Source organism: Salvelinus alpinus, chromosome 26, assembly GCF_045679555.1.
Source record: "Salvelinus alpinus chromosome 26, SLU_Salpinus.1, whole genome shotgun sequence".
NCBI classification, from domain to species: domain Eukaryota; kingdom Metazoa; phylum Chordata; class Actinopteri; order Salmoniformes; family Salmonidae; genus Salvelinus; species Salvelinus alpinus.
Genome location: NC_092111.1, coordinates 26,742,765 through 26,768,409, shown reverse-complemented (window position 1 = coordinate 26,768,409; position 25,645 = coordinate 26,742,765). Strand labels below are relative to the sequence as shown.

The 25,645-nt window shown below is 41.9% G+C and overlaps 2 protein-coding genes across 6 annotated transcripts; one reads left to right on the top strand and one right to left on the bottom strand.

The window, feature by feature from the left end:
* Nucleotides 1-44: 44 nt before the first annotated feature.
* On the top strand, nucleotides 45-20,527 carry LOC139555081 (zinc finger protein OZF-like). Of its 5 annotated transcripts, none has more exons than XM_071368554.1 (7): nucleotides 45-236; nucleotides 15,341-15,405; nucleotides 17,532-17,633; nucleotides 19,101-19,248; nucleotides 19,456-19,538; nucleotides 19,803-19,913; nucleotides 20,023-20,527. In XM_071368554.1, exons 1-7 carry the CDS (start codon nucleotides 62-64, stop codon nucleotides 20,191-20,193), a joined length of 855 nt encoding a protein of 284 aa, XP_071224655.1. In that variant the 5' UTR covers nucleotides 45-61; the 3' UTR covers nucleotides 20,194-20,527. The 5 variants fall into 5 exon arrangements, with proteins under 5 accessions (XP_071224655.1, XP_071224654.1, XP_071224656.1 ...); XM_071368555.1 differs by lacking the exon at nucleotides 45-236 and adding an exon at nucleotides 14,636-14,809; XM_071368556.1 differs by lacking the exon at nucleotides 45-236 and adding an exon at nucleotides 14,720-14,804.
* A 70-nt stretch (nucleotides 20,528-20,597) lies between these two features.
* Nucleotides 20,598-25,029, bottom strand: LOC139554337 (armadillo-like helical domain-containing protein 2). The gene is made up of 3 exons (XM_071367091.1): nucleotides 24,831-25,029; nucleotides 21,189-21,370; nucleotides 20,598-20,870 (listed from the first exon to the last, which is right to left on the bottom strand). The coding sequence occupies exons 1-3, from the start codon at nucleotides 25,027-25,029 to the stop codon at nucleotides 20,598-20,600; spliced, it is 654 nt and encodes a 217-aa protein (XP_071223192.1).
* Between the last annotated feature and the right edge of the window lie 616 nt (nucleotides 25,030-25,645).

The window sequence follows — 25,645 nt, the reverse complement described above, 5'->3', positions numbered from 1 at the left end:
CTGTTGAAAAAATAAGTAGCTAGCAAAACACAAAGAAATCTCGACGTTCATACCTGTCAAAATGTCTAAACTGGCATTGTTCAATGTGTATATTACTGAACGGCTAACAGCGGTGGCTGTGGAGATAGCCGGGGTGGTAGAGAGAACAATAACAAAATACCAGGAAGAAATCTCTCGTTCAAAGGAGGAGAACGAACGTCTTCGACGTCTGCTGGATTTCAAACTGCATAGAACAGGTTTGTTTCGATTTACATCAAACGAATCGGGTAGTTAGTTACTGATGTAAAGACCCACTACTTGCTCTGTTGTACTTGAATTCGCTAACTTGAATCAGCAGTATTTGGGGATTTATCCAACTGTAAACTACCTAGCTAAACATATTGTAAACAAAACACATTTTATTGCATGAGTTTCAAAGGACTATGGATAGGCCCAGTAATGTAGTAAACGAGTCGAATCCCAAGACCCTATCAACCAAGTCCAGGGCCTTTAATTATGATCGAGTCACGAGTCCCTTCCCAATGAGTAAAATTATGTTGAAAATGCTTATTTTATACGTCTTTTCCAGACATCGAAAAAGGTAAACATTTTGTTTTGAATGAGTTGAAAATATGTATTTTCTGGATGTTGAAAACACTTATTTTCCTGAAGAAAGACTTATTTTACGGACGTTGAAAACACATATTTTAAAGACGTTGAAAATACATATTTTACAGACGTTGAAAATACATATTTTACAGACGTTGAAAATATGTATCTTACAGATGTTGAAAATACTTCTTTTTTTTATAATTGTTTCTATAGCCAGATTTTAAAATGTACATGCATTCACTTATATCCACTTCATTTTTTCTAACGCTTTTAAAACACTGAAGCCAAACATGGAAACTATTGCTACAACTTCCTCTGTGCTAGCGCATAATCATAATTAATATGCGCGCCACTAGAAATCCCTGCATTAGCATGTTTCTGTAACCTGATACATCATGACAAAATACATAATATTACTGTCCTGCTAATGTGCTTGGACCTTGTAGGCTAAACTGCCTAGAAAAACCCCATAACTGATCCAAATGGTTGCACAATCAGGCAGGCAAGATCAAATCAAAGTTTATTTGTCACGTGCGCCGAATACAACAGGTGTTGACTTTACAGTGAAATGCTTACTTACAGGCTCTAACCAATAGTGCAAAAAAGCTATTAGGTGAACAATAGGTAAGTAAAGAAAACAACAGTAAAAAGACAGGCTATATACAGTAGCGAGGCTATAAAAGTAGCAAGGCTACATACAGACACTGGTTAGTCAGGCTGATTGAGATAGTATGTACATGTAGATATGGTTAAAGTGACTATGCATATATGATGAACAGAGAGTAGCAGTAGCGTAAAAGTGGGGGTGGTGGGTGGCGGGACACAATGCAGATAGCCCGGTTAGCCAATGTGCGGGGGCACTGGTTGGTAAGCCCAATTTAAGGTAGTATGTACATGAATGTATAGTTAAAGTGACTATATGATAAACAGAGAGTAGCAGCAGCATAAAAGAGGGGTTGGGGGGGAGGCACACAATGCAAATAGTCCGGGTAGCCATTTGATTACCTGTTCAGGAATCTTATGGCTTGGGGGTAAAAACTGTTGAGAAGCATTTTTGTCCTAGACTTGGCACTCCGGTACCGCTTGCCATGCGGTAGTAGAGAGAACAGTCTATGACTGGGGTGGCTGGGGTCTTTGACAATTTTTAGGGCCTTCCTCTGACACCGCCTGGTGTAGAGGTCCTGGATGGCAGGCAGCTTAGCCCCAGTGATGTACTGGGCCGTATTTATTACCCTCTGTAGTGCCTTGCGGTCAGAGGCAAAGCAATTGCCGTACCAGGCATTGATGCAACCGGTCAGGGTGCTCTCGATGTTGCAGCTGAAGAACCTTTTGAGGATCTCAGGACCCATGCCAAATCTTTTTAGTTTCCTGAGGGGAAATAGGTTTTGTCGTGCCCTCTTCACGACTGTCTTGGTGTGTTTGGACCATTCTAGTTTGTTGTTGATGTGGACACCAAGGAACTTGACGCTCTCAAACTGCTCCACTACAGCCCTGTCGATGAGAATGGGGGCGTGCTCGGTCCTCCTTTTCCTGTAGTCCACAATCAGTTATTTCATTATTTTCAATGAATATGCATTGAAAACACCAGGCTTTTGGGCGGTTAATCAAATGACATAGGCTATTGACTACAGTTTACAGCCTAGACTAGAGTTTTGTACTCACTAGAAAACAATAATAACATTCTTCATTACATGTTGTTGCCTATGTAGGATTTATTTATTATTTATTTATTTAACCTTTATTTAACTAGGCAAGTCAGTTAAGAACAAATTCTTATTTACAATGATGGCCTACCCCGGCCAAACCCGGATGACGCTGGGCCAATTGTGCGCCGCCCTATAGGTCTCCCAATCACGGCCGGTTGTGATACAGCTTGGAATCGAACCAGGGTCTGTAGTGACGCCTCTAGCACTGAGATGCAGTGCCTTAGACCGCTGCGCCACTCGGGAGCCTAACATTTTTTTGTGCCTAAAAAACTGAAACGATAGGGTAGCTTTAGTTAGTACCCGGGGACAACTTTGGGAGCGCACATAGTGTACAGTCGTGGCCAAAAGTTTGGAGAATGACACAATTATTAATTTCCACACATTTCCAGCAGTAAATAACAATAGCGGGCCTATTGGTGCTGGTACAGAGCCTATTGGTGCTGGTGTCAAGGGAATATGTACATGTAGGTAGAGTTATTAAAGTGACTATGAATTTCCACTTCCTGTTTGGAAGTTTGCCTGCCATATGAGTTCTGTTATACTCACAGACATAATTCAAACAGTTTTAGAAATTTCAGAGTGTTTTCTATCCAATAGTAATAATAATAAGCATATATTAGCATCTGGGACAGAGTAGGAGGCAGTTCACTATGGGCACGCGATTCATCCAAAGTGAAAATGCTGCCCCCTATCCCTAAAAAGTTAGTTACCCTGCCACATCTGACGAGCATCGGAGCCGGTGTGGTACGATTCGATCTTAGTCCTGTATTGACGCTTTGCCTGTTTGATGGTTTGTCGGAGGGCATAGCGGGATTTCTTATAAGCTTCCCGCTCCTTGAAAGCGGCAGCTCTACGTGTTAGCTCAGTGCGAATGTTGCCTGTAATCCATGACTTCTGGTTGAGGTATGTACGTACAGTCTCTGTGGGGACGACGTCATCGATTCACTTATTGATGTAGCCAGTGACTGATGTAGTGTACTCCTCAATGCCATCGGAGGAATCCCGGAAGATATTCCAGTCTGTGCTAGCAAAACAGTCCTGTAGTGTAGCATCCGCGTCATCTGACCACTTCCGTATTGAGCGAGTCACTGGTGCTTCCTGCTTTAATTTTTGCTTGTAGGCAGGAATCCGGTGGATAGAATTCTGGTGAGATTTGCCAAATGGAGGGCGAGGGAGAGCTTTGTACTCGTATCTGTGTGTGTGGAGTAAAGGTGGTCCAGAGTTTTTCCCCCCTCTGGTTGCACATTTAACATGCTGATAGAAATTAGGTTAAACTGATTAAAGTCCCCGGCCACTATGCGCGCCGCCTCTGGATGACTCTTTTCCTGTTTGCTTATGGCGGTACACAGCTCATTGAGTGTGGTTTTAGTGCCAGCATCGGTCTGTTGTGGTATGTAGTAGAGGTCGACCGATTAATCGGAATGGCCGATTAATTAGGGCCGATTTCAAGTTGTCATAGCAATCGGTAATCGTCATTTTTGGACACCGATTGTGGCCGATTACATTGCACTCCACGAGGAGACTGCGTGGCAGGCTGACTACCTGTTACGCGAGTGCAGCAAGAAGCCAAGGTAAGTTGCTAGCTAGCATTAAGACTATCTTATAAAAACAATCAATCTTAACATAATCACTAGTTAACTACACATGGTTGATGATATTACTAGTTTATCTAGCTTGTCCTGCGTTGCATATAAATCGATGCGGTGCCTGTTAATTTGTCATCGAATCACAGCCTACTTTGCCAAACGGGTGATGATTTAACAAGCGCATTCGCGAAAAAAGCACTGTCGTTGCACCAATGTGTACCTAACCATAAACATCAATGCCTTTCTTTAAAATCAATACACAAGTATATATTTTTAAACCTGCATATTTAGTTAATATTGCCTGCTAACATTAATTTATTTTAACTCGGGAAATTGTGTCACTTCTCTTGCGTTCCGTGCAAGCAGTCAGGGTATATGCAGCAGTTTGGGCCGCCTGGCTCGTTGCGAACTGTGTGAAGACCATTTCTTCCTAACAAAGACCGTAATTAATTTGCCAGAATTGTACATAATTATGACATAACATTGAAGGTTGTGCAATGTAACAGCAATATTTAGACTTAGGGATGCCACCCGGAACGGTTCCGTGTTTCACTGAAAGAATAAAGGTTTTGTTTTCGAAATGATAGTTTCCGGATTTTACCATATTAATGCCCTAAGGCTCGTATTTCTGTGTGTTATTATGTTATAATTAAGTCTATGATTTGATATTTGATAGAGCAGTCTGACTGAGCGGTGGTAGGCAGCAGCAGGCTCGTAAGCATTCATTCAAACAGCACTTTCGTGCATTTGCCAGTAGCTCTTCCATGTGCTTCAAGCATTGAGATGTTTATGACTTCAAGCCTATCAACTCCCGAGATTAGGCTAGTGTAACCGATGTGAAATGGCTAGTTAGCGGGGTGCGCGCTAATAGCGTTTAAATCGGTGACGTCACTCACTCTGAGACCTTGAAGTAGTTGTTCCCCTTGCTCTGCAAGGGCCGTGGCTTTTGTGGAGCGATGGGTAACGATGCTTCGAAGGTGGCTGTTGTCGATGTGTCCCTGGTTCGAGCCCAGGTAGGGGCGAGGAGAGGGACGGAAGCTATACTGCTACACTGGCAATACTTTAGTGCCTATAAGAACATCCAATAGTCAAAGGTATATGAAATACAAATGGTATAGAGAGAAATAGTCCTATAATTCCTATAATAACTACAACCTAAAACTTCTTACCTGGGAATATTGAAGACTCATGTTAAAAGGAACCACCATCTTTCATATGTTCTCATGTTCTGAGCAAGGAACTTAAACGTTAGCTTTTTTACATGGCACATATTGCACTTTTACTTTCTTCTCCAACACTTTGTTTTTGCGTTATTTAAACCAAATTGAACATGTTTCGTTATTTATTTGAGGCTAAATTGATTTTGTTGATGTATTATATTAAGTTAAAATAAGTGTTTATTCAGTATTGTTCTAATTGTCATTATTACAAAAAAGAATAATAAAAAAATTGGCCGATTTAATCGGTATCGGCTTTTTTGGTCCTCCAATAATCGGTATCGGCATGGAAAAAATCATAATCAGTCGACCTCTAGTATGTAGACAGCTAATATGCATAGCCCCCCCCCCCCCCCCCCCGTGTCTTACCAGAGGCTGCTGTTCTATCCTGCCAATAGTGTATAACACGCCAGCTGTATGTTATTAATGTCGTCGTTCAGCCACGACTCGGTGAAACATAAGATATTACAGTTTTTAAATGTCCTGTTGGTAGGATATACATGCTTTCAGTTCGTCCCATTTATTTTCCAGCGATTGAACGTTAGCTAGCAGTGCGGAGGGCAAAGGCAGATTAGCCATCTCTTTCCGCAAAATCTGTTTCCTTCTCAAGCGAATGACGGGGATGTGTGCCTGTTCGGGTGTTTGGAGTATATCCTTCCCGTCCGACTCATTAAAGAAAAACTGTTCGTCCAATTCGAGGTGAGTAATCGCTGTTCTGATGTCCAGAAGCTCTTTTCGGTCATAAGAGACGGTAGCAGCAACATTATGTACAAAATAAGTTACGAACAACGCGAAAAAACAAACAAAATAGCATGGTTTGTTAAGAGCCAATAAAACAGCAGCCACCCTCTCCGGCACCATCAGAACGGCCTACACCATATGAGTGGCCTGCTAATGTACCTTTCTGGACCTTCTAAACTGTCGAGAATAGACCAGTGGAGGCTTCTGAGTGGAGGAAGGCTCATAATAATGGCTGGAATGGAGTCAATGGAATGGTATCAAACATATGGTGGTTGATACCATTCCATTGACTCCATTCCAGCCATTACTATGAACCGTCCTCCCCTCAGCAGCCTCCACTGGAATAGACCCACACTGATCCAAATGGTTGCATAATCAGGCCTAGGCTGTTGGCCTATGCAGTTATATCGTTATGAAACAAAACACTAGGTTTGAGTGAGCAGTTATTCAAATGAGCCTACATTATTATTATTTTATATATTTTTTTACATTTGAGTCATTTCACAGATGCTCTTATCCAGAGCGACTTAGTGAGTGCATACATTTTCATACTTTATGGTACATCATTGCAGTTTACATCCTATGGACAATAATGACTAATTTGATAACAATAATAAATTACTCATTGCACTGTTGTTGTAGCCCAGGTATAATAATTTCCTTGTCTAAAAACCTAGGCCTAATCAATAGTGGAGCTTTGCATGCCCGGGGACCACAGAGCGCAACCTGGAGGAACGGACTACAGATCTGCCATTTCAATTTATTTTTCTTGCACTTTGTCAGGTAAATATTTGGCCTATAACCCTAATATTTAGCTAATAAATGACCTAATATCTAGCTAATATTTAGCTTCATACTACACATCATCAGCCTCTCTCTTCCAGCTGTTCCCATGCGCAACAGACTATAAGCTACACATGCCTCTCCGCAAAAGGCCATTCCTCTTCTTGTGAAATCCCAGAAAAAGCTATAGGCTACAAAAGCGACAGGACATTTATTTATATACTTTTTTTATACTAGGCCTAATAGCCTATTCGGGGAAAGAAGCAGGCTTGCTCTTGTTAATTGCTGAAAATATAACAAATAGTTGCACAGGACATACAGAAATGAGCACAGTGAAAAAGAAGACCCACAGGAATTGACAACCATTATCAAAATGGAAATCCCTTGCAAACCACAATGGCATGCTGTAAAAGATGAACAGGCTAAACGGCATTTGTTGTTGAATTGCTACATTTAAATACATGTTACTATATTATTTTCATTAGGCCTACATTAACATTGAAGTATTATTTTGAGTTGTTACTATGACAATGAACACACCCTGAAAGCACAGAATGGTCTGAACCAGTATTTGTGCGATAGAGACCTCGTGAATGGTCTTGTTACCACCTTATTAATAGTAAACGTGCAGTGGGGTGCCTTGATCAGTTGATTGACACTTGTAGTGTGGCTGCTCACCAGCGTTTTATGGTTATGTAGCCTATAGTTAGTTTATCATTATAGTTATTGGCTTGGTGGATGGCCCGGGCCTTAACTCTGACACAACACAACTAACATTATTATCACAACAGAACTAGCCTACTAGTAAGTCTAGCTAACGTTAGCAAACTTGAATGAAATAAAATTATACTTATATTTGTTTACTTGGCTTTAATACTCTGTAAATTGACTCTTTTTCAAATAATTTACCCTGGCAAGTTTAGGGAAGTAGAGCGGAAGTCGAATCCATCACTTCCTTTGTTTGGCTGTTCCCATAGCAATATTAGAAAATGAGATGTATACATGTCAATGAAGAAAGCATTATGTCACATTCAACTTTTTTTTCTTTTTTTTACACATAAAATAGGAAAACTGACCAAACTGAAGACTGCAGTATGGCCGCTATGATGTTCAAAGTAATCCAACCTACAGAATAAACCAACAGACCACTTCAACTACAATAACATTCTTAGCAACGGTTACATAAATGTTTTCTTGCTATGACTGTGATATGTTGTTTATCTACCTTAGTTGAATGCACTGAGTGTAAGTTGCTCTGGATAAGAGCGTCTGATGAATGACCAAAATGGTAGGGTATTATTCTAATTAGCTCCACCCTAAACAAGTACACATTTGGTTGGTCCGGATCAGACCAAAGCCTAGACGTCTATGATTCGTTCAGATGTGTTTCACACGTTTCAGCAGCACAGTTCAGTACAGCCCAGTAGAGTACAGTAAAGTAGAGTTTAATTCAGTAGAGTACATTGTACTATACTTTACTGTACTCCGTGCTCTACAGTATTGTACTGTACCATACTTTTATTTACTGTAATGTATTGTACTCTGCTGTACTGTGCTGTCAACTTGTGAAACATAGATGTCTATGATTGGTTCAGATTTAGACGGGCTGGTCCGTGGACATTGAAATCAATTCCGGGGCCCAAAAAAGACGTTCAGAAGACGTGGGCGTCAGTCCATGCTTACTGGGTTGTTAGTGCTCAATGATACATTTAGTAACATGAAAAGCTGGATAACTTTTACTGTCTTGCACATTGGTAAGGCTAGCAGCAAATAAAGTAGCTATCTGACATTTGCTGTTGTAGCTAGCATGTTGAATAATGCAAGGGAGAGAGAATTTCTGACAACAAAGTCACTACTGGTCAAGTCCGAATTGAGTCATGAAAATCGTGTCCTGGACTTGAGTACTACAACACTGGATAGGCCTATGTTATTTACTTTAAAATTGTTCAAATATGTATTGATCGGGCTTCCTGAGTGGCACAGCTGTCTAAGGCACTGCATTGCAGTGTTTGAGGCGTCACTACAGACCCGGGTTCGATCCCCTGCTGTGTCGCAGGCGGCCACAACCAGGAGACCCATGAGGCGGCCCACAATTGGCCCTGCATCGTCCGGCCGGGATGTCTTTGTCCCATCGAGCACGAGCGACTCTTGTGGCGGGCCGGGCACATGCAGTGTGTCAAGAAGCAGTACGGCTTGGCAGGGTCGTGTTTCGGAGGAAGCATGGCTCTTGACCTTCGCCTCTCCTGAATCCATACGGGAGTTGCAGCGATGGGACAAGACTGTAGCTACCAATTTGGATATCACGAAATTGGGGAGAAAAAAGTGGTAAAAAGTAAATAAATAAAATACTAATGTGTATTGATCACATATTTATCCCTTTCCCCACTTTTTTTCTAGACCCCCAGCAGCTCACGCTCCCAGTCTCTGAAGAGGAGGTTCCCCCTGAGCGGCAGCACGGTGAGCAGAAGTGGGGCCCCAATCTGGGGCAGAAGGGCCCAGAGTCCACACAGATTAAAGATGAACAAGAGGAAATCGGGACAAATCAGGAGGAAGAGCAGCTTGAAAGGCTAGAATCTGATACCAACGACTCCATATTCACTGTCTGTGAGGAAAGAGACAGTAACCCACCTTATCCACCCTATCACATGGATTTCTCAAGCCACACTTTCGAGGTCAAAGAGGATGATGTGTTATGCATCCTCATTCCTAAAGAGATCAAAACTGAGCCTGATGGAGAGGACTACACAGTATCAGAAGCAACCAGTGCCTCTCAGTCCCTATCAGAAGGATATCTAGGCTGTTCTGCAGCTCAGAGTGAAAACAGCGGAAGTGACAACGAGGTGGAGAGTGGGGGACAACCGTCCGGGTCAAAGCCACTGGAATCATCCAGAAAATGGGCAAAGAAAGAACTACGCTTCCATACCGTTGCTGGAGGCAGGGCGACCACAAATGCTTCTCCTTATTGTTGCAAGTTGTGTGGAAGTACATTTGTGTACATTGGTCCTTTAGTTAACCATGTGAAAAATGTACACACAAAGCATACGAAAATGTGCGGTGTGTGTGAAGAAGTCTTTGAGTCCATGGCAAGTCTGACAGATCACCTGCAAACCCACATAAAAGCAACACGTACTTGTAATGTTTGTGGCAAATGCTTCCCTAGTGATGCTAATCTGAGAACACACATGGTGTCTCACACAGGAGAGAAACAGTATCAATGCAAAGAATGTGGGAAATGCTTCAAAACTAAGGGATATATGAAATTGCATATGAGACTTCACACGGGGGAGAAACCATTTCAGTGCAAAGAATGTGGAGAAAGTTTCACTTGTAATGGATACTTGAAAGCACATATGAAGTTCCACACAGGGGAGAAATCATATCGGTGTAAGGACTGTGGGCAAGACTTTGACCAGAAGACACAACTGGAAACACATATGTGGACTCACAGAGGTGAGAAACCACATGGTTGCAAGCAGTGTCCCAAAAGCTTCAAGCGCAAGGAAGAACTGACCAGACACACAGCGGTTCACACAGGAGAGAGACCTTTCAAGTGCACTGTGTGTGGACATTGCTTTGCCACCCCAGGCAACCTGACACAACACCTGACCACTCACTCTGGAGAGAAACCGTATCGGTGCAAATTCTGTGGCAGATGCTTTAGAAATAATCCGCTACTTAAAAGTCACCTGAGGAACCGTCACAAATTTCATGAAAGTGCCTGATTCTCAGAAGATGACTTAAAGAACAAGTTAACTTTTTTACAACCAAATCTCTATTTTTTTATGTAAATAGCATGTTCTTGAAGAGTACAGACACCTTTTTTGTGATTTTGCATGTTTTTGAGAAACTTAACACAAATGGCAAATCACTTCCTCATCCTCGTTGTGTAGTATGCAGTCCCTAAAAAACAGGAACAAAGGCTCGAAAAACACCCAAATGTGTACTTTTAGTTCATTCCGAACTTTATCCACAATGTTATATTACCTTGCACGAGTCATTTCCCTTATCCAGCTGTTCCATTTTCTGTGTAGCCTGCTGCTACATAACTGCCAAAATAAAGGAAACACCAACATAAAGCATCTTAATATGGCATTGGGCCACCACGAGCCGCCAGAACAGCTTCTATACTCCTTGGCATAGATTCTACAAGTGTCTGGAACTTCCTGTGTGGAAGCACCCCATGCTTTCAATATAATATTTTATTGGTCACATACACATTTAGCAGATGTTATTGCGGGTGTAGCGAAATGATTGTGCTCCTAGCTCCAACAGTGCAGTAGTATCTAAAAATGATTCACAACAATAACACACATCTAAAAGTTAAATCATAGAATTTATAAATATTAGATTGAGCAATGTCGGAGTGGCATTGACTAAAATACAATAGAATAGAATACAGTTTACATATGAGAGAGTAAAGCAGTATGTAAACATTATGTAAACATTATTAAAGTGACAAGTGTTCCATTATTGAAGGGGCCAGTGATTCCAAGTCTGTAGATAGAGCAGCAGCCTCTAAGGTGAAGGCTTGCGTAACCAGGTGGAAGCCGGCTAGTGATGGACTGAAAAACAGCTTATATCGATCCCAGCTTTGATGCACCTCTACTGACCTCGCCTTCTGGATGATAGTGGGGTGAACAGGCCGTGGCTCAGGTGGTTGATGTCTTTGAAGATCTTTTTGGCCTTCCTGTGACATTTGGTGCTGTTGGTGTCCTGGAGGGCAGGTAGTTTGCCCCAGGTGATGCGTTGGACAGAGCACACCACCCTCTGGAGAGCCTTGCGGTTGCGGGTGGTGCAGTTGCCCTACCAGGTGTTGATACAGCCCGACGGGATGCTCTCAATTATGCATCTGTAAAGGTTTGTGAGGGTTTAAGGTGCCAAGCCAAATTTCTTCAGGCTCCTGAGGTTGAAGAGGCGCTATTGCGCCTTCACCACACTGTCTTTGTGGTTGGACCATTTCAGAACGTTAGTGATGTGTACGCCGAGGAACTTGACGCTTTCCACCTTCTCCACTGCGGTTCCGTCGACGTGGATAGGGCCGTGCTCCCTCTGCTGTTTCCTGAAGTTCACAATCAGCTCCTTTGTTTTGTTGACGTCGGGTGAGAGGTTAATTTCCTGGCACCCCTCTCCCAGGGCCCTCACCTCCTCCCTATATACTTTGTATCTCTTGTTTACTCAAGACTTTCCTTTATTTTGGCAGTTACATGTAGAATAGACAGAGGTATTGCTGGAGTCGCAACAAAATGTTGCGGATAAAGTTCTGAATGACACGATATCTAAAGACCTGCATCACTATACTGAGAGCATTGCCGTTAATAAAATGACATTTGGGTGTTTTTGGAGCATTTGATCATGTTTTTTCAGGGCCCCCATACTACACAATGGGGAAGTGATTTGCTGTTTAGTGTAAGTTTCTCAAAAACATGTGAAATCACAAAAAGGTTTCCTGGACCCTTCTATAACATGCCATTTACATCAAAAATAAAGATTTGGTTCTAAAAAAATAACTTCTCCTTTAAGTTTAAAATAGACACTGTCTTTTGGTTGGTGGTGCATTAGAACATACTGTACAATAGAATCTATAAAACAATGTAGTAGATGCTCTCTGTCAGGCTATGCCTTCAGTCAGAGTTGTGAATACTAATCTGCTTTTTACTATTAAATAAAGGCCTTCTATATATATATTCCCATGAGAGCACACTATTTTCATTTTTGTGAAGGATAACACATTTTTAACTGACAAAACTGTCCCTGTACATTCTTTATATTAAAAAAAATGGGTTCAGGGGGATGTAAATGTTTTTCATATTATATGGATGCTACAGAGTACAGTGAACCTTCTATTGAGGTATGGTTGTTTTATTTACATTCCATTAGGAGTATGCACAGGCACAAAACCATTTTGAAGGTAGACTCAGTGAAATGTTGCCATGAGCTGCACTGCAGATATTGGGGTGAGTGAGATGCACAACTTCACTTTCACACAGTATGTGTGCAGGACCAAAACAGCGGAGAAGTTGCGCTTTAACACTATTGTTGTGGAAATTGACCTACTATGCTGTTTACTTTCAGCATCTACATCAGGAATGGGCAACTCCAGTCCTCGGGAGCCTGATTAGTGTCACACTTTTGTCCCAGCTAACACATCTGACTCCAATAATCAACTAATCATGATCTTCAGGTTAGAATGCAATTAGTTTGATCAGCTGTGTTTGCTAGGGGTGGGGAAAAAGTGTGACACCACTCCGGCACCCAATGACTGGAGTTGCCCATCTCTGAGCTATGGTGTCTTCTGAGGTTTAACAGCGGTTAGCATCCAATTTGTTGCATTACCGCCACCTACTAGACTGGAGTACAACTCCCTGAAACTTTACTTGAAAAGAAAAATGTACTAAATAAATACCCTACCATCTAACACTATACTCACAAATTTCAAAATTATATAAAATAAAATGAACACCCCCCTACTCTTAATTAAATGCATTTACTCCTACATCATGCCATCACCCTGACAGGATGGGACATCACCACACATACTGTAACTCTTCTGCTGTCAAGTCTCGCACACTCAAATACCTCTGCAGCTGCCACCACAACCTCAATTTTCTGAGACTTCCGGTCCATCCCTGCAGTACAATTGATAACCATTGCTTTAAATGCTAAAAATCCAATCTTACTGAAATGTATTTCACTTTTTGGCCTATCCCTCTGTACTGGTATATCTCTACTACTCTCACCACTCCTTCCCCTTAACCCACCTTCCTCTACTTTCTTCACTACCTCAGCATGACAACTTCTGCTTTACTCTAACCCTGGAAACCTCAACCTGCCTCTCTTGCACGGGACATTTCTGATCCCCAGCTCCATGGGCACCCCTACAATTAACACATTCCACTACTTTCCCAATTAACACATTCCAGTACTTTCCCAATTAACACATTCCTTTGTCTCATGCCCTTCTGCACATTTCTCACACAATGGACCCTCCCTCCTAAACACTAATGCCACGTGCCCATAAGCTTGACACCTGTAACATCTTAATGTATTTGGCACATACACTCATACAGGATAACTTGTATCCTAACTTCACTTTGTCAGGCAAAGACTCAACTTCAAAACTCAAGAGAACAGACAATGAATCTTGTTTCCCGCTCTCGCCACCCTGTCTGCGTCGCATCAAACGATGAGCATCACATACACCGGGAATCTTTGCGCCCAGCTGGTCAACATTTATATCTACTGCTACCTCAGTTATCACTTCTTTCATTGGTGCCCTTTTCTTGAGAACGAAACAATTCACTTTTCTTGCCCCCATTCGATTTACTTCGAGCGCATTCTTCCTCTGCCCAACAGAAACACAAACAATTATCACTAGACCACTTCTAGTTACCCTCACCGATTCCACATGACCCAACTCTTTTTTTCACCCACCACGAAACCACAAATTAATCAGCCAAAAGGCAAGAGTCCAGGAACTTTACTCCTACTGTCAGAATCTTCTTCATCCTGATCCTTGGTGCATACCTCGGTCTCCGATAACTTTACCCTCATTCACTTCCATTTATCCTCCTGTCTTCAGCTCCCTCTGCTTACACTTTCTACCATTCTTCTTTGACAAACCAACTCCCTTTTTTCCACCATTTTTATCCAACTCAAGCTCACTATTTTAGACCTCTTCTACCTCTCTTTTTCCCTCCATCTCCATTCCTCCTCTGTTTTCCAAGTACATGTCTCCTCATGATAATACTACCATTCCATCCCTGACACCCATCTTGTACTTGCTTTCTCTATGGACTCAATTTTACTCTTCCGGAGTCCCTGATCTATGTCATATCGCTGTCTACCTTTAAAACATACAAAATAAAATCTAAACAAATATCACTTAATTATTTTCACTTTTAGAAACGCATGTTTGATAATTAACTAAGATATATTGATTGTTGTTAACTGTGCATACTTTCTAGCATTTTTACTTTCATAATTAATTTAGTTTACTGGACACAATGAGAACGGATGACAACTCTTATTTTGAAAGAGTGCCAAAATCCAGAAGTAGCATCACGTCACGTGATTAAGAGGATATTTAAGCTCCTGGCGCGAGTTGGCGAGAAAGGAAAGTGACTTCCGAGAAATAAAGAAGTAAACCAATCTGATCTCACTCTCGGGAAGCTGCCAAAACTGTGAGGTACATTATTATATGGTAGTATAAAATGTTGAATTTCTCTCCGGTCAAATACGCTCAAGTCAATAAGTGTATTACACAAATGATAGCGCCTTTTTTGTGACAAAAAAATGAATGTTAGCCAGTACTGTGTTCGCTAAAGCCAGCTAGTTACTTGTTTTAGCCGGTTTGGTTTCTGATTTTGATCCTTTCTATTTTACTAACTAGCTCATTTGGTCCGCGTTAGTATCTTTGGAGCAAGACATTGATAATGTTAACTATGTAGACAGTTATTACTTAACCTGGCCGCATACCAAAGATCCTGGTAACTTTCTGCTTTTGTTTGTGGCGATACATTGCCAGCCATTTTTGGCGGGTTTTTTTCCTCGGCCGAGATGGGAAGTCTGTTAGACTGTGACAATTATAGAACGCTATTCCAGTATCAACAGACATTCTTGGCTACATTTTTAACGACTTAATTTATCATTCTTAAGTCACTTTTTTTTTTCGAGTTGTAAATTGCCTTTAGGATTTACAGTGTACCTTTCTCACCAGGTCTTGTCAATAAAATGTCCATTAGGAAAATGAAACCTGGGAATAAAGCCTCTGCGAACATAAAGGTAAGCAAATAATATATATGCCAATCCCCAGTCTAGTGCTGAGATATCAATGTGTTTAGTAGCAGACTACTACTGTACTGTCATTTTAATTAACGAAGTATTATGTGCAAGGAGGCGAAACCTTACAATTCAGCAAGTTATCTGAAGTGGTTTTAACCCACAGATCCTTCATGCACCTCCAGAATTGGAACTCAACGTTTTGAAATTCATGACTCTTACCTTGTGCCTGTTACTATTGTTAGGGTTAACGTTTGCATACTCACTGACTTGTAGTTTCCCATAATTAGCTTTTTAAGACTAGTTCCCACAGTAATTCATTGGTTAGTGTCAGCGGGTAAGATGATGACCTGGGGAAAAATTGCAGCCTGTGGGAATTGGAAGGCAATCGGCCCATGCATGCAGTTGTGCTAAGCACAGGGTAAGCCTGCCCTTTCCCACACCTGCCTGTGCAATCCGGTCAGTTACCAGCAGAGGTGGGACCAAGTCATTGTTTTGTAAGTCAAGTCTTGACCAACAAGTCTCAAGTTCTGAACTGAGTTTCGAGTCCTAAACAAGTCATGTGCTCTTCACAAAATGTAATACCATTTCATATTTTTAACAAGAGTAATAGTATTACATTTACGCAAATCATGATTGCTTTTAAAAATATATTTATTACTTTCCAAAAACTTTATATTTCCATGGAAATACATGGGTAGCCATGAGCAAGACCCCCTCCCCCATAGCGATCGGGGATCTATGGGGCTCAATCGGGCGATGTATGCTTGTACATTAACATTTACATTTAAGTCATTTAGCAGACGCTCTTATCCAGAGCGACTTACAAATTGGTGCATTCACCTTATGACATCCAGTGGAACAGCCACTTTACAACAGTGCAAATGTACACAATCGCCCAACCTTAACATACACACACCCCCTCTGTGTGTGGTTACAGTAGGCTAACGTATATCAATGGTTTTAGGAACAGCAGTAACATAAGGCAGGATTTAGGCTACCAACTGCCTAGCCAGTTGTAGCTATATCTTGGGTGCAATGTTCACGTTTCCGTATTGACTGACTGTGGAGGCTCATTGATTTAACATTACGTTAGCCTACATGCTACACTAGCAAAGATATAAATTATATAGCAGTCGGCTATATTAGCCACGACTTACAATTCTTTTGTGCATCTTCAAATGTCGAACAAAGCTGGAAGTCGTTGCGCCTCCGTCTGTAATTTTCTTCCCGCATGTTTTGCAATTCGCAATCCGTTGTTTTTGTTGATACAGCTTGCTCTTTATACCTGAAAATAATTTTGGGTATATTTCCAAGGGATCCATCTGAATTCACCTGCCGACATTCCTCTGCACTGTCACACGCAACTTTTTCTCAGTTGGCACAATTTGGTTGGCTGCTGTCTGATTCAAACTGTAATCTGTTAAATGAAGAGTTGATGCGCTGCGCACTTTAAAAAATAAATAATAATAATAGCATCAATTTTAATATCTGCTTGGGGAGGGTATCAAGTCGGGTCAAGTCAAAAGGCTCAAGTCCAAGAAGTCACAAGTCATTGGTGTCAAAGTCCTGTTGCAAGTCATCATATTTGTGACTCGAGTCTGACTCAAGTCAAAGTTATGTGACTCGAGTCCACACCTCTGGTTACCAGACCTGGGTTCAAATACTATTGGAAATTTGCTTTAGCCTGCCTGGAGTGCCAGGGAGACTGGGTGGGGGGGTATTGGATTGTTTAGGCTCTTCTATTGGTTCCATTGCAACAAAGTTCAAACACAGCATGTGATTTAAAAAAAATGCTATTTGAACCCAGGTCTGCCTTCATGTGAGACGAAGTGCCATTCAGACACTTAACTTATTTGCTATCCCAGAGGTGACAGTGTAACCAGAGTAGGGTTTGTTGAATGGCACTATACCCAGGTAAACGCTGAGTGTGCTCATTGTTGAGGTCAGGGAGAGGGTTGTTTGTTTCCCACCAATGTTGCACCTGAATGGTTTTTCATGGAGAGGGGTGTAACACTTCTGACTGGTTTTGTATAGAATCACATGAGCACAGGCTTTTTGTTGACTTGTTACACAATTATCCAACTACTGGATTAAACTTTAAATGTGTTTGTCTTGTTTTATTTCAGAGCTTTTTTGGTGGATCCATTCAAGACATGGGACCTTCAAGGAAAACTCTGCAAGTCCTCCAGCAAGCTGCAGTCAATAAGAACCTTGGCAGAGTAATGCTGGTATGTCCTGGGCACTGTCGCACAAATCGGTGTATTTGGCTAACCGTGTTGTATTTTGGGGGGGTGTCAGTGTTAATATTGCGTATTCTTTCAATGTCTTTGTTTGCATAATTTCCAATCCCCTTTGATTTATACATTTCCCTCTAACCCTACCACCCCGCCAACTTATCTTACCACTTCTACCGCTCTATCGAGCCAGTTATGATTTATAACGGTTTCATTTAATTTGTCTTCATATCTCAATCACTGTCATGTGGGTAATCAAAATGCTATCTAATTGATACAAACCTAAAGTAAGTTAACTTCTATTGCCATTGCCAACTATGTAAAAAATAGCCCACATTGCAGGTAGAAAATATCCTATAAATCACATTGGCTACACATGGTCTGTCAGCAACGAACTTGAAAGGTCATATTAATTTGGGGTCCTGCCTGCAATGTGCTAGTGAACTTGCTACAATGTGCGCGTCCTTAATTAACATTGACAGGGGTGCTCCAAACAAAAGACGATGACTAAATTGGCAGGACTTGTAGTAACCGAAACTTGTTTCTCACAAGGGTAGTGTAGGATTTGGACTGCAAACATTGTGGCCACTGACATTGAGAACAGGAAGACTGTAAATAATAATATTTTATTCATTAAAATAAATGGCTAACCTAACATTGTAGATTAAAAATGATAGAAATTCCTGGTAAATGTACTGCTGGTCATATTTGGGGGGGGGGGGGATTCTGGAGTGAAGTGCATCTGGGCGCATGGTCAATCTGTCTGCATTGGCCATGCAGCATTTACGGTGATATGGCTGGAGCAGAAGTTTGGACATTCATACTACTTCGCAGAGCTGTTGTCAAGGAAATTAGTTTGTTTATATAGGATGTACCGCCCCCACCTACTGTCAACCAGTCATGTCAATGCGGCGCTATACAAAGCCTTCCGCATTATTACATTTTGGGCAATGTGGTACAGAGCTTTTTATTTTTTGGGGGCTCTACAATTGCGTCACACCCTCCTATATGGAGTCTCTGACCACGTTTTCAAATCAAGCATAAATTGGCTTTTAGTCTAGGCCTCTGCAATGGATTAGTTTACTGAGGTATGCGCACCTATGTGTTACTGCTCAACTAAAACATTCTCGGTCGACTAACGACCAAACAATCGACCAGTCGCCTAATTGGGCTCAGCCCTAAAAACAACTGTCTCCAGCAAAATCTGCAGTAATGGGATGACTGTGTCCCCATATACATTACTTTCTATTGGTTGCTAGAATTTTGTATAATTTAAATTGAAAGATTTAATTTTGGAGCAGGCGTTGTGTGTATCAGTTCGTTAGTCATGTGCCACGGAATCGACATTGCACGTTTCTTCCCAACTGTTTTGCAACCTGTGGCGCAGCTGTCATTTTATTGGTAAATGGTCTACCAACAACTGATGTGCTGATCAAGTAATTCTTAGTTTTTGTTGGAAAGGGGGTTGCCAAAAGAAAACAGTGGAATGCAGAACAAGGGAAGGGCTCAAAGAGGGTGAAGGCTGAAGTTGCCGTCAAATCTATAAACACAGAAAATGAAAATCTACCTGATGGCGTTACCAAGGAGGCCTATGAACTAATGGTCAAAGGTATGTTTGTATTCAAAGAATTTTAAGCATTAACTGTTTTATGGCTGGCCATGATCCTAATCCCATTTATCACATCCATGTTTCACGAATGGACTATACATTTAGACAGAATAAACCATGTCGTACTTTTAATCCCATACAATTAAATCTATATTCTCTCATCTCTAATGGTTGTTCAATTGAAATGGCCTACCCCCTCTGTTTCAGAAACCCCTCCCTCCTCTTACTGGAAGGAGGTAGCTGAGGAGAGACGAAAAGCACTCTACAACGTTCTCCAGGAGAATGAGAAAGTGAGTTAATCACTGATTGAAAACTGACTGTGTAGCCATCAACTTGTCCCTTTCCCACGGTGCAATTTGTCAAAATCAGTCTGAGTGTTAGTCTGTTTCAGAGATGTCTGTTTTTCACATTCTTGTGGCATTTTGATCCCAGGTTGTTTGAATATAGTGCCTTGACTTAAGCTGATAGTGGGGTCTGAAATGAACTTTTTTAGCTGGTGGTGAAGCCTGAAACTGTACATTTCTCAAACTGACTTTATCACCTTGTTTGATTAGTTGCACAAAGACATTGATGCCAAGGATGAGCAGATAGTCCAGCTGAAGACAGAGAATGATGAGCTTCAGGAGCTGGCCCAGCACATACATCACATGGCTGACATGATAGAGGTAAGTAGTGTGAAATTGATGCAACATAAAGGGGTATTTGTCTGTCTATGCAGGATGCTTTTAAACTTAAGGTTGCTTGTGATGTTCAAAGCTCATTCTGTCTCCTCAGAGGTTGACTGGAAAGAGTCCGGAAAGTCTGGATGACTTGAGAGAGATCACCCTTGGTACCGAAGATGAGTTGAAAGAGCTAGATGAATCTGATGACCAATGTACCAGCAGTGATTTCACACCCGGGGCTGATGTCACAGAACAGGAAGATGAACCCTCAGAGGATGATTGAGTGACAGAACTGGTGCACTGAAAATCAACTTTGCGAGATGTCTGGACTGTTATAGACTTGCCATTCTGGCACTGATGCCTGTAGTTGCTTTATATATTTTCTCTGCTTACATCTGAAGAGATACTTGTGCCTTATTTGTGTATGATTTTTATTTTGATTAACCACAACAGCTTACCACCCGATTTATGAAAAGGGAAGTTTCCCTTGTTTTTATCTTTGCTGTTTAAATCTATTTGTGTTAACCTATGTTTGAGAAATGTTCATTATAGTGCTGTTTTAATGCACTCTGTACATATGCTTCAGGACTTCTGTGAAATAAACAATTTTTTTTTTACTTGTCTTTTTTAATTTCTCAAACTTCCAAAAGAATAGTGATGTCGGTTGGCCTATGTTTAAACCTGACCTCAAACAAAGTTTGCATAAGAGCCATAGTTTTGCGATGTAACAACCTGTGGTGCCCAGAACCCTAGCATGCAGAGCAGTTCCCTGGCGTAGTTCTTCGGCCAGCCGTACCAGTCCTGTCCCTCCAGAGCCTCTAGGGTCAGCCTCAGGCTCTGTGACTCCACCAAGGTGCGTATAACTGGGATGTTGTTACAACACAGGATGTTGAGCAAGTAGCAGCTCCACATTTTAGCCTTGGTGGATAGAGACAGTGGGCAGGTGGGGTCCATCAGCTCCTGTAGGAGAAGATGTACTAAATTGTCAAACAAATTTTGGCTTGGAATTTTATGGCTTCAGTGCTTTGCTCAAGGCCACAATGGCAGGTGACCATCTACAGCCAGAATTAACTGCTGTCCCTGCCTGCTGCTCTAACCTCCAGGCCCTTTAAACTTGAACTCTACCACAATGCCAGTTCCACTGCATTTAATTGTTCCCCTCTAATCAAGGACTGCTTTAGACCTGGGACACCAGCTGGGTGCAATGAATTATCAGAACAGAACCAGCAGGCTCTGGACCTCCTAGGGTAAGTGTTGAATAACATTTCTCTAGGCTACCTGTAGTGTGGCGTAGAGGCCCATTGCGTGGGCCTGCTTCTGGTTGGTCAAGTGGACATAACAGACCCCTGATAGCCCCTCCAGCACAGAGATCCTCTGGTCATCTGACAGGCTGTGCTGCTTGAGGAAGTCTGCCATGGCTGGCATGTACTCTGCAGCACAGGTTGCTGCTGCATAGCCACCTGGGGAAATGGTTTAATACTTTTCAGAGGCAGAGTACCTTTTTAGTAGCTACATATCAAACATTGACACACGATGGCTTTGCAATGTGCTCTGATTTCACAAGACAGTGACTATAATCTTGGCGTTTATTTGAGCAGTGCAGTGGTGCCAAACACATGCATTTAGCTGTCATGTAATTTATTCATTTAATTAGCATACACGGAGACCAAAACAATTCATTGTGTAATTATGCCCCAACAGGTCAAATTAGCCTACAGGAGTTATACCTACCAAGACAATTTGGCGCAATTGGATGTCGAAACATTTAGCAGACGCTCTTATCCAGAGTGACTTACATGAGCAAGTAGGGTTAAAGGGTGTAACTAAACCCCAAATTCAGCCTCTGCCCAACCCATTCAAATTAATAAAATGCGTTCTGGTGTGAAGTTGTGGGTGGGTGAAATTGCTTATGAATAATTTTGGGGTGGGTAAATGTAGTTGTACCTGATCCCAACACTTTCTCACTAAAGCATACTTAGAAGTCCACTGGCATGCTCTGATAAAATAATGTCCATCATGGGAAAATCTGTCTTGCCAGTTAGCTCACTGTGGTAACGCGCAGAGTCCTTGACGTCGATTTCCACTTGCACTGTAAATTCAAATCCCCAATGGGGTGCTAAAACGATGCTAAACGTAGATATGCATATTGCAATATTGTTGGGAAAGTGCAATCACCTTAAATGAAGGTTAGGGGCTCAGTTCAATCCAACCCGCATTGCAGTATTTACAGTGGCTCTTTCTCCAATGGTCAAATTAACTCTGGGTACTCTTAGCTCGTGGGTTTAGAATTCTCAAACATTGAAGTATGAGCCACGTGTGGTGACGTACTAAGCTAAAAATCAGTCATAGCACTTGGGTAAAACATACAATGGGTTGACATGACCACCGTTGTCATCTATTTCTTGTTATAGTGGATGTAGCTACAAATAAAACGTATAATCCCAATAGCCTACGTGGTTTTTATTCTTTGTGAAAGCATAAATGAAACTAAGCCAAAAAATGTAATTTGGGCATGCAGAAATTACCTTAAGGCCTTCTTAATTTTATGTCAGTCTAGTCAAGCAGCCTGAGTCAAGGAAGCATCTTGCACAATAAACTCGGCAAAAAAAGAAACCCCTTTTTCAGGACCCTATCTTTCAAAGATAATTCACAAAAATCCAAATAACTTCACAGATCTTCATTGTAAAGGGTTTAAACACTGTTTCCCATGCCTGTTATACGAACCATAAACAATGAACATGCACTTGTGGAACGGTCGTTAAGACACTAACAGCTTACAGACGGTAGGCAATTAAGGTCGCAGTTATGAGAACTTAGGACACTAACGAGGCCTTTCTACTGACTCTGAAAAACACCAAAAGAAAGATGCCCAGGGTCCCTGCTCATCTGCGTGAACGTGCCTTAGGAGGAGGCATGATGACTGCAGATGTGGCCAGGGCAATAAATTACAAAGTCCGTACTGTGAGACGCCTAAGACAGCCCTACAGGGAGACAGGACGGACAGCTGATCGTCCTCGCAGTGGCAGACCACATAACAACACCTGCACAGGATCGGTACATCCGAACATCACACCTGCGGGACAGGTACAGGATGGCAACAACTGACAGAGTTACACCAGGAACGCACAATCCCTCCAGTGCTCACTGTCCGCAATAGGCTGAGGCTGGACTGAAGGCTTGTAGGCCTGTTGTAAGGCCGGTCCTCACCAGACATTACCGGCAACAACGTCGCCTATGGGCACAAACCCACCGTCACTGGGTCTGTCATGGTCTGGGGTGGTGTGTCAAAGCATCATCGGACTGAGCTTGTTGTCATTGCAGGCAATCTCAACTCTGTGCTTTAAAGGGAAGACATCCTCCTCCCTCGTGGTACCCTTCCTGCAGGCTCATCCTGACATAACTTCAGCATGACAATGCCACCAGCCGTACTGCTCGTTCTGTGCATGATTTCCTGCAAGACAGGGATGTCAGTGTTCTGCCATGGCCAGCGACGAGCCCGGATCTCAATCCCATTGAGCACATCTGGGACCTGTTGGATTGGAGGGTGAGGGCTAGGGCCATTCCCCAAGAAATGTCAGGGAACTTGCAGGTGCCTTGGTAGAAGAGTGAGGTAACATCTCAAAGCAAGAACTGGCAAATCTGGTGCAGTGCACGAGGAGGAGATGCACTGCAGTACTTAATACAGCTGGTGGCCACACCAGATACTGACTTGATTTTGACCCCCCCCTCCCCTTTTGATCAGGGACACATTATTCAATTTCTGTTAGTCACATGTCTGTGGAACTTGGTCAGTTTGTCTGTTGAATCTTATGTTCATACAAATATTTGCACATGTTAAGTTTGCTGAAAATTAACGCAGTTGACAGTGAGAGGACGTTTCTTTTTTTGCGGAGTTAGAGGGAAGCCCATAAAATTGTCAGACCCAAGTCATAACGATTTTCCGCACAGCAAGCGGTACCAGAGCGCCAAGTCTAGGACCAAAAGGTTCCTCAACAGCTTCTACCCCCAAGCCATAAGACTGCTAAACAATTAATAAAATCACCACGGACAATTTACTTTGACCCCCCCCCCTCCCTTCTATACACTGCTGCTACTCGCTGTTTATCTATGCATAGTCACTTCACCCCCACCTACATGTACAAATTACCTCAACTAGCCTGTAACCCCGCACACTGTATATAACCTCGTTATTCTTATGGTGTTACTTTTTATTTTAGTCTACTTGGTAAATCTTTTCTTAACTCTTCTTGACCTGCACTGTTGGTTAAGGGCTTGTAAGTAAGCATTTCACAGTAACGTCTGCACTTGTTGTATTCAGCGCATGTGTCAAAGTTTGATTTGACCTTGAGAATAATATAATGGATAATCTCAGGTTAATTGCATCGACAGATTTTTCACCTAGGCGGCTCCGGGATTCGAACCAGCAACATTTCTGTTATTGGCCCAACACTCTTAACCTCTAGGCTACCTGCCGCCAGAAAACATGACATAATACTGTTTACACAGAGCTCCCGTAGGATGGTTAGCATTTGTTTTAAAACAATAGATTATGTTGTCAAGGTGACCTTTGTAGCCTCTGCTACAGTCAGGAAAAGTGTTGATTAGCTAAATACAGGGTTTCTCCAACTCGATTCCTGCAGAGCTACCATCCTTTAGGTTTTAGCTCCAACCCTAATCTAGTGCACTTGATTCTAATATAATTAGCTAATTGATATGCTGAATCTGGTTAGTTACGACTGGGGTTGCTGTGAACCTACAGGAGGGTAGCTCTCCAGAAACCGAGTTGGAGAGCCCTGAGGTACACCTATTCAGTGATTGCAGGTTTCTTCTCTTTATTTCAATCAATATAGTTTACTACTTTACAAAGTGTTGAATAAGGTTTAAGCATTAAGCACACCCGTTTCTTATACTACACTATACCTGTGTATCCCAGTAGGCCAATATTGTGGACCGCCAGTACTCTCTTCTCCAGAGGCAGTTCTGTGTTCTGAATGTTCTGGCCTGCTAGTCTAATCTTTTTATAGTGCAGGTTCTTATTGCCTTCATCAGACCCCTCATCATTGGGAAACAGGTAGTTTTTGATATGGTTGCTGTAAAATAATGCAATTCGCTGAATCATGGTGTTTTCCTCTGTGTTCAGCTGAATGTGTGTGGATCGGAATGCTTGAGATGGAATACAAAATGCTCTAACCATTGTGATGTATCTACATTCTTTATGCAAGTAGAATTACTTCAGAGATATCCATAGACAGGGATAGTTCTTTCTCTATGGAAATACCAATCACACAAGCACAGGAATTTATCTGCTGGTTTATGTAGGCTGATAATCCCTGTCTGAACACAACTTTTTTTTCTTGTTAGAAAACTTTGTAAAGTCAGCTAGAGTTAAGTTTCCCAACTCCAGTCCTTGAGTACCCCGAACTGTACACATTTTCATTGTTGCCCTGGACAAACATGCCTGATTCAACTCAAGGGCTTGATGATAAATTGAATCAGGTGTGCTTGTCTGGGGCTACAACGAAAATGTGTGCTGTTGGGGGAACTCAAGGACTGGAGTTGGGAAACTTAACTCTAGCTGACTTTACAAAGTTTTCTAACAAGAAAAAAAAGTTGTGTTCAGACAGGGATTATCAGCCTACATAAACCAGCAGATAAATTCCTTACTTAACTCTAGCTGACTTTACAAAGTCAAACACAAAGAGGAGAGGTGACAGTGAGTATGTCACTGCTGGAAG